General features: G+C 40.6%; 1 protein-coding gene across 3 annotated transcripts in view; it reads right to left on the minus strand.

Annotated features, from left to right (window-relative positions):
* The window catches only part of LOC132124628 (anoctamin-3-like), a 93,900-nt gene extending 76,432 nt beyond the window's left edge, over positions 1 to 17,468 (minus strand). For 2 of the 3 annotated variants that reach the window (XM_059535734.1, XM_059535733.1), the window contains exons 1-2: positions 17,139 to 17,468; positions 5,417 to 5,617 (exon numbers count right to left, since the gene is read on the minus strand). In XM_059535734.1, the coding sequence (XP_059391717.1) occupies positions 5,417 to 5,617; positions 17,139 to 17,310 (373 nt within the window). In that variant the 5' untranslated portion in view covers positions 17,311 to 17,468. The remainder of the gene's footprint in view (positions 1 to 5,416; positions 5,618 to 17,138) is intronic. The other variant, XM_059535735.1, reaches the window with a different exon arrangement.
* Between the last annotated feature and the right edge of the window lie 3,693 nt (positions 17,469 to 21,161).

Genomic DNA, 21,161 nt, shown 5'->3' on the forward strand with positions numbered 1-21,161 from the left:
CAGCGGGCAGATCGCTCCTCCTCGACCCCGTCCCGGCGCTTAACCGACTGGGGGAAGGCTGAGCAGGTCCCGTGGGACTCGATATGTCTGCGAGTAACAGTGGGCTGCATATGTGCACATTTACCACTTTCAACTCGCTGTCTGCCTGTGCAGAGCGTACGTGCACGGGCCTCGTTTTTACAGAAGCCAGTGGGCACTGGGGGGTGGGCACGTTTACTATGGGGCGCGCTCGACCGATCTGTGTCGATCTTATGTGCGCGAGCCCTGTGTGCAGGGCTGTGCTTACATGTGGAGATGGGCACTGAGGAGTGGGCATCGTCACTGCATTTATAGCACCATCGGCCGTGGCTGGACGAGCGTACACGGGTTTTGTTTTTTACAGAAACCACTTGACGCGTGTGACATAGTAATTGTGGGCACTGAGGGGTGGGCACGCTTACTATGCAGTGTGCGCGATCGACTTGAGTCGCTTTTATGGGCGCAGGCCCTGTGTGCAGGGCTGTGCTTACATGTGGAGATGGGCACTGAGGAGTGGGCATCGTCACTACATTTATAGCACCATCGGCCGTGGCCGGACGAACGTGCACGGGTTTCGTTTTTACAGAAACCACATGATGCGTGTGACATAGTGATTGTGGGCACTGAGGAGTGGGCACGTCTACTATGTAGTGTGCGTGATCGACTTGAGTCGCTTTTATGGGCGCGAGCCCTGTGTTAAGGGCTGTGCTTATATGTGGAGATGGGCACTGAGCAGTGGGCATCGTCACTACATTTATAGCACCATCGGCCGTGGCCGGGACACCAGAAATTACACCTTTTTCGGGAAATATCTGGGTAGCCGTGATAATGGTTTTCGTGTGCAGGCAAGCGGGCAACCGTACCGGCTTGCGCATTGCAAAAAACGCTGAAACAGTCACAATCTCTGGAACTGAAACAGCGGCGCGCTTAGGTGAGAGCCCGGCCACAGCGGAACTCGTACACCGGCGCTTCGATGAAGCAGCCATCGTGTGTAGTGCCGACGCAGCGTCATGCAGCATGCATAGATGGCTTTCCTAGGATGGCTTCGGGGCTCCCGGCCTCACCGTAATCCTCTGCCGTGGTCCCCGGGGCGTGGGGCAACGGCCGGTAGAGCGAGAACGGGGGTCTCGAGCTGCGTTGCTGAAGCTGTTGTGATAACGTTAGTAGTGCCGACGCAGCGTCACACAGCACGCTTTAGATGGCAACACCGCTTTTGCTGCCGTCCAGCAGAGGGCGGACAAAGGTGCGTCGCTATCGCCTGTTCCACCGGCGGAAGTGAGTGGTAGTTCCTGTTTTTAGCATCATCAGTGTGGAGAATGCTAGTGAGACAGACGAATGAGTTCGTGCTGAATATGGAGCGTTCCAAGCCTTCGCCACCTCTTCGTGAAGCTCAGGAAGAAATGAGGCGGGCTTTGAGAAGTACGCTCATCCAAAAGGGAAATACCATCCAGCCGGGAACGAGAGGGGGGGCGCTGGTGCAAACCACTCGCGGCCGAGACTCATCGCGGCCAACACGAGCATTCGCCCCGGCTCCTTCTCGATGTCAGCTCGTCTGCTGGGCTTCTGAGCAGAAGGGGCGAGATCCTCGGAGCTCGCCCAGCCCTCACTGCCTGAAGCTAGCAGAGAGCGCGTGTCCTCTTCCCCCGACGCGGCCCTGAGATCGACTTCCTCGGACGACGCGCCGGCAAACAGCGGGCGCTGCCCACCGGGAAGCGATGCAGGGGGGGGCGGTGAAGCAGGGCGAACCGGCGAGCTCGGTTGAGCTGAAGACGGTTCCGGAATCCGCTGGAAGCGATGCTTTTACGGCGCCTCAGCGCAGCGGAGAATGCAGGCTCAGATAAAAAGGCCAGGCGAGTCCTCAGAGCATCACCATGGCAACAGCTCGCAGTGGGGGCATCCGCCGTCAGCGAGCGCGAGCGCTGCATGATCTTCACCCAGGCAGGAGACACAGATGACGTACCGGTCTCCCTCGCTGAGTGGGGCTCTGACGAGCCGCAGGAAGGCATCTTAAAAAAGTCGCGAGCTCTTTTACGAGTGTGTGTCGCAGGGCGAACACACACACACACATAAAGAACAGCTTGGATATAACAGGATTGAAAGGATATAGGCGCCAGATAGCGCAGCAGGAACGGCAGTGGAAGGCGGCGATGCCAGCAGCTTCAGAATGGCTCGTCCTGCTGATGTGCTTTCTCAGATGTCGCTTGCTTCCTCCGTGATCCAGCGATGCGTGAGCTTCGCTGAAGAGATGAAAAATCAGGTGTGTCAGCCTTTTCGAGCTCCTTTTATAGGTTGGGCCACACCCGTTTCGGCGGGAAGTTGCAAGGAGCCAAGACTTACAACATCAGACCAACCTTATTGGTCTGATGTTGCATCAGCCCGCGCTCGATAGGCTGTGCAGTTGCCGCAGAACAAGCCAATGAGCGAACGAGCCGTCTCGCCTATGGCTGTGTACTGCTGCAAATGCACTTTACAAAAATACAAAATTAAGGATAATTTTTTGCTTCAGTATTTCGTGAAAAGAGACTTTTCCCGTAGCGTCTTAGCTAAGTCGCAGTACGAGAGAGCTCTCGTAAGAGAACAGCATGTTATGGTCTGCCTTCTGTAGTGACAGTTCGAAAAACAACACTAGAACTAAACAATTACCTGATTGACAATAGTTCATGGATTGGACCTGATTTGATTTGCACCAAAGAGGTCCATAAAACCTTGAGAAAACATCCCAATTCATCTCACTGGCTGTGGTACTCTGCTAATGTATGAAGCCCTAGAAGTATGTGACCTGCATACTGTCATCCGTGCTCATGGGCTCTCAGTTAAGGAAACGTTTATCATGTGGCACTCTTAAACTATTACTTAAATATTTGATTACAGCCTCAGACTTGAACCCATGTCCTTTGAGTTACAAGCCTGATTCTCTAGCCATTAAGCCATGACTTAATGATCAAATGATCAAAGGTATCAAAATGCTCACTCTTATCTATCTGACTGACATGAGGCAGAGCTTGAGATATGCGGGGTAAGTGACTTAATAGCAGAGAACAGCCAAAACTCAGAACCAAGGGATAGATTGGAAAAGCAGTGTCCAACAATTCAATGTACAATAGGCTTTTAGGGCACGTTGGCCAACTAAGAACTGTTGGACACTGCTTTTCCAATCTATCCCTTGGTTCTGAATTTTGGCTGTTCTCTGCTATTAAGTCACTCATGATGCGCATGATGACTAGGAAGATAGTCCTAACAACCTCTTGTGCCCCAGTACCCTCTGAGGAGGGGGCAGGCACTACGCTCCAGCAGCGGTGCTGTGCAGAGAATTCACTAAGAACTGCTGCCAAAACACAGAAAGTGGTGGTTTAACAAGATAGTCCCTTGAGGGCACTGAGAAACAAAGAACACACCATGTTTTTGTGTGACACAATCTCCCCCAAGGGGGCTTGCCCTCAGAACCCATCACCAGGGCTGATCTTATCTGGCAGATCAGGAGGTCCAGCTTTCAACTGGACTGCTGAGCCAGGTTTAACCACAGGTGCTGCTTCATGGCAGTCATACCAGCCACTGAAAGGCCAATCGTGCATGCCGTATGCTTTGAGGTCAGCAGTGTACTGTGATGTCCGAGCAAATCATAATAGATTTAACTTTACATGTCCTAGAAGGTAATAGTGCTCTTCTCCAGGACAAGCTGATTTCCATGCTCTGTCAGCCCCATGATAGATGAACAATTATTTAACATGGGTGACGTAATTGAGTCAAATAAGGCTGCTCCCAGGACCTCAAAAACTTGTAGTTGAGATCCTGGAAGAAAGAAAGCCGCCTATGAGGAGGATGAATTTGTCTTAATTAATGTGGGACACTTTCAGTTCTTCCTCAGGCCAATTCTAACTGAGTTTGTCTACAGCATGAGTTAACACATTGGTTAAATCCTCATGGACGGAGGGACTGTGTGTGTCTTTTATCTCTATGTGTGGAAACATCACCCTGTTCAACATTTAACTCCACAGAACAAGATGCAGCCAGTATCATGTCCTCATGCTAACTGAAATAAATCGCAGAGTGAGCTTTTGGGTCTGTCAATATGTAAAATACTTATGCATAATCATGGTATTGTGTTGGTATTACCATAGGCTATCTCACAATGGAAGCCCAAAAGGTTGATATTAGGGCTGGGACAACGCGTCGAGGTCATCGATGACGTCGACGCAAAAAATACGTCGACGCAAAATATGCGCATCGATTCGTCGACCTGTTTTTAATTCTCTAAAAAACGTTTGCAAAACGTTTACCTTATGTGCGCTGAATATACGCGATGGCCGGATCAACATTCTGTCCAACGTTATATAACCAATCCAGGGGTTTTTCTGCATTGATCTTTTTTTTTGGCGGCTGTCAAAGCCTTATTTGATCGGTGAGTGATGTAGAATATAATGACTGTGCTGCGCCTGACAGGGCGCGTACGAGAGAGAGCCCCGGCTGTGCGCGCGCACTCACAGTCTTCAAACAACACGAGCGCTTCTTGCTCTCTCCCTCCCTTGTGCATATTAATCAAGATCATTAAACACTATAGAAAAAGGGCGAAACACCAAAGTTTCACGCGCGCTCGCGCACTCACAGTCTTCAAACTACACGAGCGCTGTCTTGCTCTCTCTCTCTCTCTCCCTCCCTCGTGCACGTGCATATTAACCAAAATCATTAGACACGATAGAAAAAGGGCGGAACGCCAAAGTTTACGTTGAGCATTCAGAGATTTTTTTTTCTCCATGACAGGCTGCTGGCTCCCACTGTTAATTTTTTTTTGTAAAAGCACTCTCTGTATTAGCTTAAAGCCCTCAAGTTTACATTTACATACTGTATTCTTTCAATTGCTCTAAACAAGTATTTTGGGTGACCTTTTTTATTGAATGCTAGATATCAAGTTGTTGTTATTTTCATCTGAAAGAACTTTTTTCAGTAAGCTAGGCCCTATGTGTTCAGTAAGCTTGTTTCAGTAAGCTATGTGTTTTCAAGGCTTCAGGGTTTTATTGAATGCTATCTCTACAAGTGCAAAGTAATGCATTCTTAGTCAGTCTTTTATTTTGTAATTTTAAGAGCAATAAACATATTGCAATGTTAAGGAATTTATGTTTTTTTTTCATTCAGATATGTAAATCAACATGTATAAATTGTTAGTAGTCAATGAATGGGGAGATAATCGAAATGAAATCGGTCCGGAAAAAATTAATCGTTAGATTAATCGATGCATCGAAAAAATAATCGCTGGATTAATCGTTTAAAAAATAATCGTTTATCCCAGCCCTAGTTGATATGATTACTACGTTTCATAAGGCATGCTTTCTTAGCAGGTTAATAGGTTTGTTTGCTAATTACAAGCATATTAAAACACAAAGACAAGTTTGCTAGTGCTTACCTGTGGAAGGAGGTGTGATGTGTGCGCAGGAGGCACTGACGCTGTGAGCGTATGTTTTGGGTTCAGGACTCAGAGGCACAGACAGGAAGTGATTGAGGTTCTGAGGATGTGTCTGACTCTGAGCCAGACACGGCAAACTGCGGCGAGATGACTTTAGCGTTTTCTCCTTCAAAATCTCACTTATACTGGTGTTCATCCCTGCTGGAAGAGAAACAGAGAAACACATAGATGAGATATATAAAAATATGACATTAAATTATCTCTAGAAAGGCATTTTCTGTTCTGTTGTCCATGTCTCAAGTGTCGGTGTCAACTGTATTTGAGACAAATACTCTGTAATGCAATATAGTACCATTAAAACTCACTTACATTATCAAATGCAAAGCTATGATCACATCAAGGATAACCAGTGTATTACATTTACTTAATTATATAACTCCTGGAAGCACAGTCAGTCTTTATTGACTAACAAGGTCATCTAAGGATAAAGGATTTACTAACTACGTTTCAAAACCACGTAGGCCAGATGCTGTTTGGTTTGCAATAGTCACAGAAAGCAGATTCAGAAGAAGCTATTTTTTATACAGATAATGATTCCCATTAAACGGGACATAAACTAGCTGATAAAGAAAAACTGACAACACTTTATAATAAGGTTTAATTTTTAACAAAATGTAACAGTTTATGATTATCAATGTTTTTTATAAAATTACAATTATTTATTAATTAATTGTCAGTTCACAGTGCATGAATGAATGAATGAATGAATGATCAGCGATGAGATAAAAAAAAAAATCTGTAATAAAAGTTACGTCATGGCAATTCTTGGAGGGATAGGCATGGTAATGTACATGACAATGTTAATGTGTTTGGTCTTGGTGGAATAGATCTGCTACACTGCTACTGTTTCATCCACAACATACTGCTGTGAGCATGTAAGACATACTGCTGCTGCACATATAACATACATGAAATAACCCCCATATAACATGAATCACCTCATAGCAGATCTACACAGGTGGAGGAAGGTGGAGGGTTTCTGAAGCAAGCTGCAAACTTCTACAGCAAGCACTAGTCATATATTTGAATGCTGAGCAGCGACCTCATTGGCTACTGATACAGGAGAGAACCAATCAGCTGTGCCATAGGATAATGATGTCATCATGTCAGATTGAGTTAGACCTATCGGACTGTGTCTCGTTTTTGTTAATTGTGTGTAGACTTGCAAAAAACAAAAGAAAACATACACTGTACTTTTTAGTACGTAAGACACGTTGAAAAACTATTGATGTTGTGACATTGTGCTTATTCAGTTGTTGACATATTGAACAACCAGCCTAACTCTGTCAACATTTTGAACCTCCATTCAGTACCTAATTATATAATAATTCAAAGTCACATAAACTACATGTTTGAAATGCAATTGCTTTCACATACTACTTTGGAGGGACGGGCAGGCTAAGACATAATATAAGGTAAAATATTTAAGGTATTTACCTTAAAGTGAATTTAACATCAGAGAAGTAATATCAAGGTTTAATTGCTAGGTTAATGTTTTACAGCTCCCATTTCACTAACAGTGGACAGTAATTCTGATGAAGGCCACATAATCCTCTTGGGAGCAATTTTCAGTCTATGAATGTATTATGACAGGGCTATTCTCAGTGTATACACAGATTGACCCATATGGCCCCTAACAAACCTGATCTCATGCATAACAGATATAAAGGTAGAAATTAATTTACATTCAGATAAAATATAAACATCTTTGTTAATGCTAAGTGAATATACTCTCCGCTGCTTCCCATTCCAAAACATGAATGAACTGAAATAGCAATGTGCCGAAACTCACCATAAAAACAAAACACTTGAATACAAAAATACAAAGAAGCTGCTGTCAAATCTGGATACATGATTCCATATAACCATTTAATTAAAAACCATTCCAAACCCCAAGCACACAGAGAGAGAACAAACACATATACAACATATGCAGGACTGAGATTCTCTCACATCTTAAGTACTCAGAATTCAGCACGAGGCTCCTGAGTCTCAAATGCTCAGCCCTAAAATATCTTCTTCCTATAGCATCATGGGATCGAGACTCAAGAGGGAAATACTTTGGAGAAAAATCTGCTTGTAACCCCTTTTGCTGCATAAATAAGTAGATATTTACTTTCATTTGAAGATGATGTGAATGCTGCTTGCATGTGAACAACTCTCCACCAGCAATATGTGTGCTATCAGTGGTTATTTCCCATGTTTTGTTACGGGGTACATAGAGAGTGTTGTGTTTCTGTATAAGATACAAGATGCAACCACCATTGCAAGATGCTTTATAAAAAAAATAATATATAAAAAAAAGAAGAAGCTAGTCATGGCTGTTTCTCAAAACTGATGTAGCACGGTTGCAATGCCAATCGTTTCAACCACATTAATACAGAACAGGTCATCATGCACAGGTGATTTTGAGATTTCACACTGAACATAAACTGAACACAGCCTGAAAGTTTCTGAGATTGTACAAGACACATGAACATTTAATGAGGTGAGCACTGAGGCAGTTTATGATTGATTGATTGATTGTCTGTTGCAAAACAACAACATAACATTCTAGCACTGCATTGTTTCCCACTGCATACATTTTGCAAAGTAAAATCAGTGTTAAACCTGCTTTCTTCCATGGTTAAAACATTGATGAGTCCTCTTTAAAATGAGTCTACATTGTGAAATTCTGTTTAGCTCTTGTTAAAACTGAGGTTTATACAGAATTTATAGGAGAAGCAATTTTGTGTGCCTGCAAAGACTTTTCTAAAAGATACCTCATTTTAGACACATTTTGAGGAGGAAAAGGACATTTTGTGTCCTTTGGCAGTTCCTAAATTTAATGAACAAAAATAAATCCAAGATGTTGATGATTCAAAGGAAAGTTTAATATGTGATAAACAAGCTTTTATTCAATATGAATATATGTAGCACATATTCTGATTCAGTGCATTTCACTGTTTATTCATTTCAAGGAATACGGATTCTGTTTTTTTGCAAGTGAAATTTGCTGTGTCAGGGGCGAAAAATCTGCGATCCTGGAAGATCCTTGGATTTAGGACCTTGTGACTGAGTGAGATTATCAGTGTGTGTGTGTGTGTATTCCTGCTGCACACATGTCCCACCTGGACAGTTCGATTCTCAACCTCAAACCTGCAATTCAATTTCAATTTCAAAATGTTGATGTTGGCTTTGTATTTCACAGTTCATACAGTTTCTACTCAGGCAAGTTATGAACCTAGATAATTATACTGTATATAAATATCTCAAGACGACTCAAGTGTTTTGCAAGGCATCTTGAAATATTTATGCATTTGCTGCATTTTAAACAGATCCACTGACTGCAGTTATCAGCTGCACTATTGCATATTATAAGACAACTATATTTAATAAAATGTGTAGGGAATACTGCTGGAAATACTGTGTCACATAATGGCAAATACTGTATCCCACAATGCAATGTGGTTCCATTTCGAACTGTGACTAATGAACTGGAACTAATGTCATCTTTGACGGAGATCAGCATCTCCTTCAGCGAGTGTGATCTGTAAGAATAGTGTACACTAGTCTTCTCTTCTGAATGTGTAAGCCTGCACTTTCTACATGCACTCTAAGAAAAAGAAAAAGTACTTTAGCATCTAAAGTCTACAAAAGTGTAACGTAGCATATAAATATATGTTGTACTGCCTTTAACACGTGCTGCTTTTAAACTTGGGTCCCATATATTAAGTGTCCTTAACTACTATGCACTTACACACATAGTACAGTGTAATTATTGTGTTCATACTGTGTTGTAAAACACTTCTGCTGCTATTGAGATGGGATATGGTAAGGTTAGGGACAGGTTTGGTGCTATGGGTAGGTTTAAGGGTGGGTTAAGCTGTAAGGGACTGGTCAACAGTGTAAATATAAATGTAATTACAGAAATTAAGCTGTAAACATGCAGGTATTTCTTTAAAAAATATAAGTGCACTGTACAAACATGTATATACACAATAAGTGCATTGTAACACATGATTAATTGTAATTATGTACATAGTAGCTAAGGCCACCCGATATAAAGTGGGACCTAAATTTGTGAATGGGTTTAAATGGCATAGAAAAATTGTCACACACACACACACACACACACACACACACACAGACACTTGGATTTGCGTAATGGTTTTTATACTGTATAAACTGTATTTTCTGTCGCACTACACCTAAAACTACCCCTTACAGAAAACTACTGGCAGTTTTTGAATTTCATACAACACTGTTTTGTATGTGTTTTAAGCCTTTTGTTTTAAGGGGACACAGGAAGTGTCCTCATAAACCATGTTTATGTTGCTTTACCCATGTCTTATACACATTTGTGTCCTCATAAACCATATACAGTATACCAGTACACACACACACACACACACACACACACAGAGACACACACACAGAGAGACACACATTTGGTGTGTTATCGACAGGCTTCATGAAATTCAGCCAGATGTCATGTGAAGACAGCTGTTGACGAATGCAGCTGGATTAGTGTTGATGTAATGCATCTAAGGCCGAGCGAAGAGCTAGAACATGGCTAGACTAAGATTGAGAGCATTATTTGTATTCTACTGTAACCAAAAAAAGAAAAAAGAAAGATGCACTGCCATCTGAAAAGTATCTGAGAGCTACAGAACAAAATAAGTATTTAGGAAAATGTTTTTTAAAATGCAGGTTGACATAAAGAGCTTTTCTTGCTTGAGGGATCCGAGCGAAGGAAATGAGGTCAGTGTGTTTGTCCCGTCTCCCCCATCTGAAAACCTTGTATAATTCATCTCTGGTTCCCCTCCGCTCTTGGCACACAGGAGTTTAACATCGCCCTGCCCCACTAACAGATGCTTTATATAGATCAGAGAGGCAGAGCGGGCTGGGTAACTCTGCACCCCTCTCAGAGCCCGTCTGTACGGGACGTTAAGGGGCTGCTGGCTGACCATCAGGAGCTTCTGTCATATTGTTAGCTAAATGCAATGCTGCGTAAATGAATTATTTGTGGGTTGAATCAGTTTGATTTCCATCGGTCTGGACTGTGTAACTTTGCTCTCAACACAATGCAGAATCACTAGCTTAAAAAATATGAGTGGAAGGCCCGAGCAAATTTATATCTTTGTAATGGGATATCACAATATAAAGATATTTATATTGTTAATATTGTGAAAATAAATAAATAAACACTAATAATAATATCCAAATGATAGGTGAAACTTTTATATCATACTGTGAACTCAATAGCTTCAGATTTTACTAAAACACAAACAACTTTATGTACATGAACTATACTTAATGAATTTCATTTGTTAAGTAACAGAATAATTACTGGAATAATTCACCTTAAAATGAACATTTAATGAGAATTTACATTTAGACGAAGATGAGTTTGTTTCTAAATTAGATTTGGTCTTATTGCCATCGCTTTAAGAGCTGATTAAACCATAGAAATCTGTTTTGCTGGTTTAAATTAATGTCATTAAAAAAATACAAATAAATTAAAAAAAAAAAATTAAAGCTGAAGTTTAAATATAAATTCCCTGGACACATTGGATATTTATTATTTTTGCAGAAACAATTTACACTTTGTTTTTTATCACAAGGAAAAATGTTAACGAGTCTGTATTAATCTTGGCATTCCCAAGACTTTTATAGAGGACTGAGTTCACAAAGAGCGATTTCTGTCTCATTAGGTACCATATATTTTTCCTTTGAATAATTTCCATACATTTTCCAGTCAATTCTGTATATAAGGTTTTAGAAACGAATGATTGTATTTATTCATGAATTCATGCATTCATTTATAAAAGCTCCTGCTAGAACACATTTCTGACACACAGGTCACAGGTTGTTGTTTTTAAGAATCGGTCTGGTGTCCGTGATCTACGGCGATACTCTTCCCCATCTGTGCGTTATGTAACATGACAGGTGGCAAGTCTGTGGCTCATGGGATGTTGTGCAACACACACACCCTTGCTTTGACACAGAAAAAGACAAATTCACAGCTCCCCTGTGGAGAAAGCCATGTCTCTCTGAAAGTGGCCCTCTCTTTTTAGCAACCTATACCTAGTATAAGAACACAGCTGTCCTATCTATTACATCGAGCATATAGCTTGAGTCTGTGTACAGTCAAGAGAGCCAGAGCTGAATGTTGATATCGTCAGCCTCCTACTGACTCACAGTTACTGGAGATTGGCCCGTGTGGCAGGAAGTCCATGTGTCTGGCCAATCTGTTAGTGCTACACTGCAATAGAACAGAACAGACACAAGCCTGTGTTAACTAACCGCTTGCTTTCCATCACAAATATCTGAACCAAAATCATATAGGAGTTTATCCATATGGTGTGATTTCTTTAACAGTCAAAGCTTTATTATGGCTTCCAGTCTCTGCTTCCAAAGAGGATTCTGATGCTTTTTGCTCGTCTTCTGTAATGAGGCGTATAAATGATCACCGCTGCTGAAGCATATATCAATTTATTGCTTTGGGTTATTGTGCTGGTTGGAATTGGTTTTGGTGCTCCACTGAGTCTTCGATGGATTGAAGATGTCAGTACAGTATAATACATCTCATGGCGGCAGCTCAGAAATGTTGGTATTAGATCTTATTTCTTCTTATTATTATCACATTCATCATGCCTCTGCCACATGTGGCTCCTCTTGAATGAAAGTGTGGTGTCTCTAGTTATGGCTGTTTTTTGGTTTGGTTTACAGATCTTATCCGTTTGGGTTTCAATAATCCTGTTTGCATCAGATTGTGCATAACGTAACCCAGATTTCCACCACAAACAGTTTGTTTTCCATCGTGCTGCGAACACTTCATTCAGGAAATCTCAGACCGATTGTTTTGGTGTTTTGTTTGCAAGGTCTGTGGCTGAAAATAGTTTTGATGTAGCCAGTGACTGGTATCACAAAAAAAGTACAGTGAATATTATGGTAAAAGACTGGAAACATTTTTACGGTAAAAACTTGTTAAATGGTTAACAGTAAATTCCCCTTCTATATAGGCCTACAATGGAAAAACTGTTCTAGACATTACATGTAATTTTACAGTAGTATGCAGTTTTTGGAAGTGAATAGGAACGTATAATTTACAGTGAATAACCGTCAATTTGACATTCACAGAATTCCCTGTGTTATGTTTCAAATTTGATGTTTTTTTTTCAATAACTATGTTTCTTCTTAGATTTTCTTCTCAGTTTTATATAATAGGGCTGTATGTTAATTAATCTTTATTGCATTATATAAGTTGCATGTGTGTTACCATGATCATGTTACAGATTTATTTACAGTGTACTGTATATTTTACTATAGGCTGGGTGACATCGGTGATGCATTGATAAAAAAAAAGCTTGAAGTGTTTATTCAGTAGATTCATACATGCTATTAAATTCAGTCATGCAATTCTTTAAGAAGTCTAAAACTAGAGTTGCTGTTTCATTTTAGACTTATTATATTTAAGTTATAGTTCTCAAAATGCCTCAAATGGAGAATACAAGGATGTGTTTTTAAATGTATCCAGATTAAAGTGGATGTAGCTTTAGTCCCATCCGGCCTTGGACCTTAAATTAATTTGAGAGCTTATTTTCAAGTCCAATTCAATTCTGTGGTAAACAATAAACCCCATCCTCAGCCGTCTGTCACACTTCCTACAATTATCATTAGCCGAGAATTCATCTCACGCTAAATGCTAAATTACAGATTTTCATTCATTATGGCATTGTATTGTGAGAGCATTAATTAGTGTAATATCCATTGTCAACACTCAAATGGCAAGATTTGCATAACACATAATACTCATAAATGCATTATCCTGCCACTGCATATTTCTGTAATAATGTGATAAAATACACTGCAAGCCAGTGAAGGTATCTGCGACCAAACATGCTTTGATGTGGACATAACTGAAGATAAATCCACTCTTCTGCAGAGCCTTAAACATCAAAGAGTCTCTTTCTCTCTTTTCCCATCACATCTCTCTTTCCCTGACTGGGAGCTTTCTTCCTCTGCAGTCTCCACACATCACTCGTATGTCAAGGGCATGCACTGTTTGGGCAAAATCCTGTTTTCATTTAACTGCACAGACATGTGTCCAAATGAAGAACAAAAATACATGTTGGAGGAACGCTCAAACCATAAACAAGAACGCAACAGGAACGAGAAAGATAGGAAGAGGTAGACTGCTCTCTTGCTGCTGCAGTTATTTCATCAGGCGAGGTTCTGGGGTCAGTGGATATCTGGGGTTTAGTCAGACATCTGCAGAAGCTTCAGGGCCGCTCTTTAATGCAGAACTACGCCACTGAAGCCATTGACTGATGGCTGTTTTAGTAACACGCTGGTGGATGGGGTTAAGTGTTAATAGCTTCTGCTAACAAGGCTGGCTAATTGCCCTCAGTGTATCTGAATATAAGAACAAATAACAAAATAGCTAACGAGTCCTCAGATCTCAGATGTCATGTTCATTATTTACAGCAATAATTTAGTTAATAAAGTTATTATGTTAATAACAACTCTGATTCTGTCTTGGAACGAAATGACTAATGATGCAGAACACAGTCATGACTATCTATTCTAGGAGATGGTAGTTAAGCAGTGAGTTATGCTCTTTACAGGAAATGTATCCTAGATCTGTGTTTCAGTGCATTAATCTAATTGAGTGCGGTCAAACGATTAATCACGATTAATCACATTCAAAATAAAAGTTTTTATTTAAATAATATGTGTGTGTGTGCTGTGTATATTTATTATGCATATATAAATACACACACATGCGTGCATATATTTAAGAAAAATATGTTATGTTCACATAATAAATATATTTATAAATTATATAAATTATATGAATATAGATGCATATAAATATTTTCAAAATACATGCATGTGTGTGTGTGTGTGTGTGTATTTATATATACATAATAAACATACACAGTATCCACACACATATTATGTAAACAAAAACTTTTATTTTGGATGTGATTGATTGACAAACGCGCAAATCTAAACACATTCCCATGTAATTATACAGGACAAAAAACATGTCAAAATCCTTTAAGATGACATGAAGTGCAAATGCAGCTTACCACTCCATTTTTGGTAGCAATTAAGTCTTACGACTTCCATATTGTCACTCTATTTACACTTATAATATTCTCATAGGGCTGTATAACGATGGAAGGTCACAAGTTCACTCCCACAAAGAGTGAGCCATAAGCTATCAGCTTCCCAACGGCTCGATCGATTCCCAGCCCTGCACTGCACAGATGATCTGAACCCCAGTTTAGCAGTGTGGAGACCTTCACGGATCGCAAGCCTTTGTTCCAGAGGGACTGCCAGTCTAATATGTTTACTGAAAGTCACTTTGAATAAAAGCATCTGTTGAATGACTGCTCACTGTAATGACCTGAAATCGCAGATGAATGTGCTGTAGTCTCCTGTGTTCGGTGGCCTTACCTCGGTCCTGGCATGCTGCATGAGTCCTAAATAATTAACTGTGAGTCATTGAAGAGCTTCTAATGCCTGCAATAATCTGTATATCCGCTCATAGATCGATAGCTAATGATCACGACAGAGATGTGTCTTGGTAGTGAGGATGCAAAGTGGCACTATCAATACCTGCAGCTGTCATTATGCTCAAAGGGGGAACTGTGTAATTTACTGTGGCACAAGAAATGGCATCACACTGGAGCCATTCATTCAGAGATAACATGAGGAATGGTGTGTTAATAAAGTGTGTAGCTTTCCCAAAGGCAATAGCAATTTGATATCAGCAAATCAGCAGCAAAGTAATCAGGCTGGGCGAATTAACTCAGGAACTACTGCAAAAGATCAGGATTATCCTCGCTTTTATATGTAATTGTATATCTAATTATAAAGTACAATAAAATAAAATCCATAACAGTAATAATGAAATGTTTAATAATTATGCATTATGATAAATTATTGTTTATTGTTATTATTATTATTATTCAAATGTGTCGATAGGGCCACATTAACAAGAACTTGAACTCCTTATTTAGTATTAGTTTTTATTGTGTGTTAATTCTATGGATACATTGCTGAACTTGAGTACAATTATATTATTATTATTATTTCAATAAACTAAAATAAAGAAATCCAGAATACTACTACTACTGCTACTACTATTAATGATAACAGTAATAATAATAATTCTACTAATAATAACAAGTTATTATTATTGTTGTTGTTGTTGTTTTTGTTCTTGCATTCTCTAGTATTATTGATTAATTTTCAATAAACAAACATGTATGATCATATGTATTGTTATTATTAAAATGTGTGTCAACTACTAAACTGAGACTGAAACAAGGCAATGTTCTGGATGGATGTTGGTTCTCTATACTAAACTACTGCAGAAGATTGATGCAACAATAGGCTCGATCTGCTTTAAGAGATGAGAGTGCTGTGAATAATCTAGGCTCGAACACACAGACCGCTTGTTACGGTACAACAATGCACTCTTTTACCCATTTCAAGCTCTCAGTTCAGTCTCTGTAGCATGCTATAACACTAGTAATGAGATTTTATAGAGTTGTGTTTTGTTTACACTGACCATGTCCTGAGAAGAGTAATCATATCTGTGTGTTACTGTATCTCATATCTTCAATACCAGGAACAAATGCACTTTATCAAAACAAAGTGTAACATATGCCTCTAACATCAAAACAAAGCTGCGGTCCTTTTCAACCCATTGCGAGCCACTAAAACCTGCAAAATTGGCTCTTTCTTTTCCATTTCACTGTAATCAAATCATCACTCAGTGATTTTCAGCACAGTGTGATTTAATAGGCAGATGATCACATAGTTTGTGTGTGACCCCATTAAACCAGATGAAGGAAGATCAATGGAAAGTGTTTTCCCATAACCCTGAGTCAAGATCTACCAGTAACATTTAATATTTCTATGATTCATGTTACTGATCACCAAAACTGCAGATATGAGAACAAGAAGAGTGAAGTGGCATCCAGTGCCATGCAAAACTGAAAAGTCAAAAATAAATCCAGTGAAGCTATATTAGAGCTTGCTGTTGTTAAACTCCACAGATGAGTAGCTTTAACATAAAAATAAATAAATAAAAGAGATATCAGAGAGATATCCCTGATCAAAAAATTATTTAACGACTGCTTATAGAATATCTGTACTTACAGATTTAAATACGGGATCAAGCTAAGCCAATTAAAAAAAAAAAAAAATACATAATAATAAATAAGATAAAAAACAATCATATAGCAAATAAAATTAGAATAGATTCCCCTGTATCCAGTATGTAACAAATTTTGATATCAATTCCCTTTGCGTTCATTAAAGGTTTTAAGGGGAGTAAAACCTTTAAGGGATTATATATATATATATATATATTATATAATTCATTTACATATATGCATAAAACCGTCGAAAACTTCTCCTATGCATGGATCCGTGAGATCTAAACGCAAATTTGCAAAACAGTTGTTTGACTCGTGATCTATTCATTAGAGCGATATTATATTGCAATGGCATCCAGTAAACAAGCCGATATGCGCCAAACACTTGATCGTGAAGTTGAGCACATCATGAAATCATGAGCTACAGCTGCCCAGAGCCGCACTTTCCCCCAAAACATGCTGTCACACGTAACCCCCGCAAAAACAGCGCGCGCACTGACCCTTCTGCTGCTTGAAGGACTGTATGGATCCAGAGTGATGCACCATGGTGGCTCCCGACACAGATCCTCGCGTGCACAAGATGAAGGCAGGATACATGGAGAGTATGGAGCGATCGCGTAGGTGTCTCTCCTCTGCGCAACCCAACACCTGTCTACCCTCGCGCGCCACCATCCGGGGCTGTTGTCATGGTTACGCACTGTAAGAGGATGGACCCTGCAGGGGCTCGATGAATGACCCGCGCGCTGGGGGCGTTCACACTCAACGTGCTGTCAACGCTGTTTCTAATCGTTTAGACACACACAGATGCGTCAGACGGATGTCTTTGTTACGTCGCGAAGTTAAAAACAGCTCAACTTTAAAAGACACAGTGCGTTCTGTTTCTCTCGGTTTTTACTCGATGTCGAGCTGTGTTCAGACGCAAGAACGCTCTGCGTGAGGAGATGATATACAACTATAACTCGATAGGTGCGTGACGAAACAGAGGTATTCGTGCTAAAGCCTGTACCTCAGGAAATAATGCACCAATAATATTTATTATTCCCTATTGCTCGATACGTTTTATTAAAGAATTTCCTCTATGAATTTAAACAATAGCCTATGTTGTCTCTACTGTCTCTCACCAATTCTATGGTGTGGCAAATTATTTTAGGCTACGTCAAAACACAATTACAGCAGTGACTCTTTCTGAAAGTGCAAGGGAGCGTCCATAATTCACGAGAGCCTTGGTGAGGTTATGAATATGTTGTGGGAACAGTGTTTTGAAATGGTTCTAAAATGTTTTGTCCAGTTTTCTTCTCGTGATTAGAACGTTACTTAAAGGTTGCAAAAATATTTCTTACAACATTCCCACTCTTTAACCCCAAATATAACTTTATTTGAATGTATATTTTAAGAATTCTGAGATTTTTCAAATGTCCAGTTTTCTTGTTGTGATTTTAATGTTGATTAATGATTTCCTAGAACGTTCATCAAGTTCAAACAACATGATGAGGACATTCTGAGAATGTTCTAAGAACATCTTTCATTACAATGTATATAATATTAAAAAGCGACTTTTGTCGCTGCATGTTGCCAGGGGTTGGCGATTAGGTTTCTAGTGGGTGTTCTCAATATTGGTTGCATTGACAGGGAATCAGGTTTCTTGCCGCTAAGTACAAACATTTTGGAGGCAAAAGACTAGATATGATCTAAATCTAAATTAAATTAAATCTAATAAAATTAAAAATAAAGCTTAAATAAAGCAATGCAAGGCAAAAAGCAGATAGAGTGCAAATCAATGAAGTGAACAACAGTGCAGATAAAAAATTCATAGTTCAGTGGTGCCTGGGGCAGAAGAGGGGAGGGGGGGCAAGTTTGGGAGTGAGTTCAGCGTCCTGACAGCCTGGTGGATGAAGCTGTCCTTCAGTCTGCTGCTCCTGGCCTGGAGACTCCGCAGTCTCCTCCCTGATGGTAGCAGGCTGAAGAAGCTGTGTGACAGGTGAGTGGGATCACCTGCAATGAAGAGGGCTTTGCGAGTGAGACGGGTTCCGTAAATGTGCTGGAAGGAGGGGAGAGAGACACCAGTGATCTTCTCAGCTGCTCTCACTATGGGTTGCAGAGTCTTTCTGCAGGACGCGTTGCAGGCGCCATACCACACAGTGATGCAGCTCGTCAGGATGCTCTCGATGGTGCCTCTGTAGAAGGTGTACATGACGGGGGGTGGGGCTCTGGCTCTCCTCAGTTTGCAGAAGAAGTAGAGACGCTGTTGTGATTTCTTGGCCAGTGCTGCTGTGTTTTCAGTCCAGGAGAGGTCTTCTGTGATGTGCACACCCAGGAACTTGGTGCTGCTCACTCTCTCCACAGTCGCACCGTTGATGGTCCGTGCTGAGTGTGCATTCGCCTGAGGTCAACAACAATCTCCTTCGTCTTCTCCACGTTCAGAGAGAGATTGTTGTCACTGCACCACTTGGCCAGGCGGCTCACCTCGCTCCTGTAGTTTGTCTCATCTTTGTTGCTAAGGAGACCCACCACAGTCGTGTCATCTGCAAACTTAATAAAGAGGTTGGAGTTGTGTGATGGTGTGCAGTCGTGGGTCAGCAGAGTGAAGAGGAGGGGGCTCAGCACACATCTTTGGGGGGCCCCAGTGTTCAGTGTGATGGTGCTGGATGTGTTGCTGCCGACCCGTACTGCCTGAGGTCTTCCAGTCAGAAAGTCCAACAGCCAGTTGCACAGCGAAGTGTTGAGCTTGATCAGTTTGTAAATAAGCTGTTGAGGGATGATTGTGTTGAATGCTGAACTGAAATCAATAAACAGCATTCTGACATATGAGTCCTTTTTGTCCAGATGTGTGAGTGCTGAGTGGAGGGTAGTGGCGATGGCATCATCGGTCGAGCAGTTGGACCGATATGCAAACTGGAAAGGGTCCAGGGAGGGGGGAGGGCAGACTTGATGTGGTGCATGACTAGCCATTTCAAAGGACTTTATGAGGATGGGAGTAAGTGCAACAGGACGGTAGTCATTGTAGCAGAATGGAGATAGCTTCTTCGGAACTGGAATGATGGTGGTAGTTTTGAAGCATGTGGGAACAACAGCCTGACTCAGTGAGATGTTGAAAATGATATTGGTGATGATATTGGTGGTTGATACAGAATAAGGTCCTGTCATGTCATTATAAATAAACACTAACTAGTAGATAGATCTACTGTATATGTGGTTAGTATGGCAGCCCATTAGTGCACAAAACAATGAATGATTGTGTTGAGCTAATTTCTTTGTGTTGCATCTTGTTTTCATTGTGTCATGGCTTCTTTATGTTGTGTTGCATCTTGTTTTCATTGTGTTGCGGCTTGTTTCCTTTGTGTCGTGCTAATTTCGTTAAGTTGAGGCTTCTTTCTGTTGTGTTGCATCTTGTTTGCATTGTTTTGCATTTTGTTTTCATTGTGCTGTGGCTTCTTTTCATTGTGTTGAAGCTTGTTTCCTTTGTATTGTGTTAATTTTTTTTTGTTGGGGCCTGTTTCTGTTGTGTTGCAGCATGTTTCCATTGTGTTGTGTTAATTTCTTTTGGTTGCTGCTTCTTTCCATTGTGTTGCATCTTTTATTTGTTGTGTTGCATCTTGTTTTTTATTGTGTTGCGGCTTCATTCCGTTGTGTTGCATCTTGTTTTCATTGTGTTGCATCTTTTTTTCATTGTGTCATGGCTTCTTTGCGTTGTGTTGCATCTTGTTTTTGTTGTGTTGCCGCTTCTTTCCATTGTGTTGCATCTTGTTTTTGTTGTGGCTACTTTCCTTTGTGTTGCATCTTGTTTTTGTTGTGTTGCCGCTTATTTTCATTGTGTTGCAGCTTGTTTCCTTTGTATTGTGTTAATTTTGTTTTGTTGCGGCCTGTTTCTGTTGTGTTGCGGCATGTTTCCATTATGTTATGTTAATTTCGTTTTGTTGTTGCTTCTTTTCGATGTGTTGCATCTTATTTTCCTTATGTTGCGTCATGTTTCCGTTGTGTTGCGTCATGTTTTCGTTGTGTTGCATCTTGTTTTCATTGTGTTGCGGCTTCTTTCCGTTGTGTTGCATCTTGTTTTCGCTGTGTTGCATCTTGTTTCCGTTGTGTTGCGTCATGTTTTCGTTGTGTTGCGTCTTGTTTTCATTGTGTTGCGGCTTCTTTCCATTGTGTTGCATCTTGTTGTTGTTGTCTTGCATCCTGTATTCGCTGTGTTGCATCTTGTTTTCATTGTGTTGCATCTTGTTTCCGTTGTGTTGCATCTTGTTTTTCGTTGTGTTGCCTCGTTTCCGTTGTGTTGCGTTTTGTTTTTATTGTGTTGAGGCTTCGTTTCGTTGTGTTGCATCTTGTGTTCGTTGTGTTGCGGCTTATTTTCATTGTGTTGCAGCTTGTTTCCTTTGTATTGTGTTAATTTTGTTTTGTTGCGGCCTGTATCTGTTTTTTTGTTGCTTGTTTCCATTGTGTTGCGTCTTATTTTATTTGTGTTGCATCTTGCTTTCGTTGTGTTGCATCTTGTATTCGTTGTGTTGCATCTTGTTTTCATTGTGTTG

The sequence above is a fragment of the Carassius carassius genome, chromosome 43, assembly GCF_963082965.1.
Source record: "Carassius carassius chromosome 43, fCarCar2.1, whole genome shotgun sequence".
NCBI classification, from domain to species: Eukaryota; Metazoa; Chordata; class Actinopteri; order Cypriniformes; family Cyprinidae; genus Carassius; species Carassius carassius.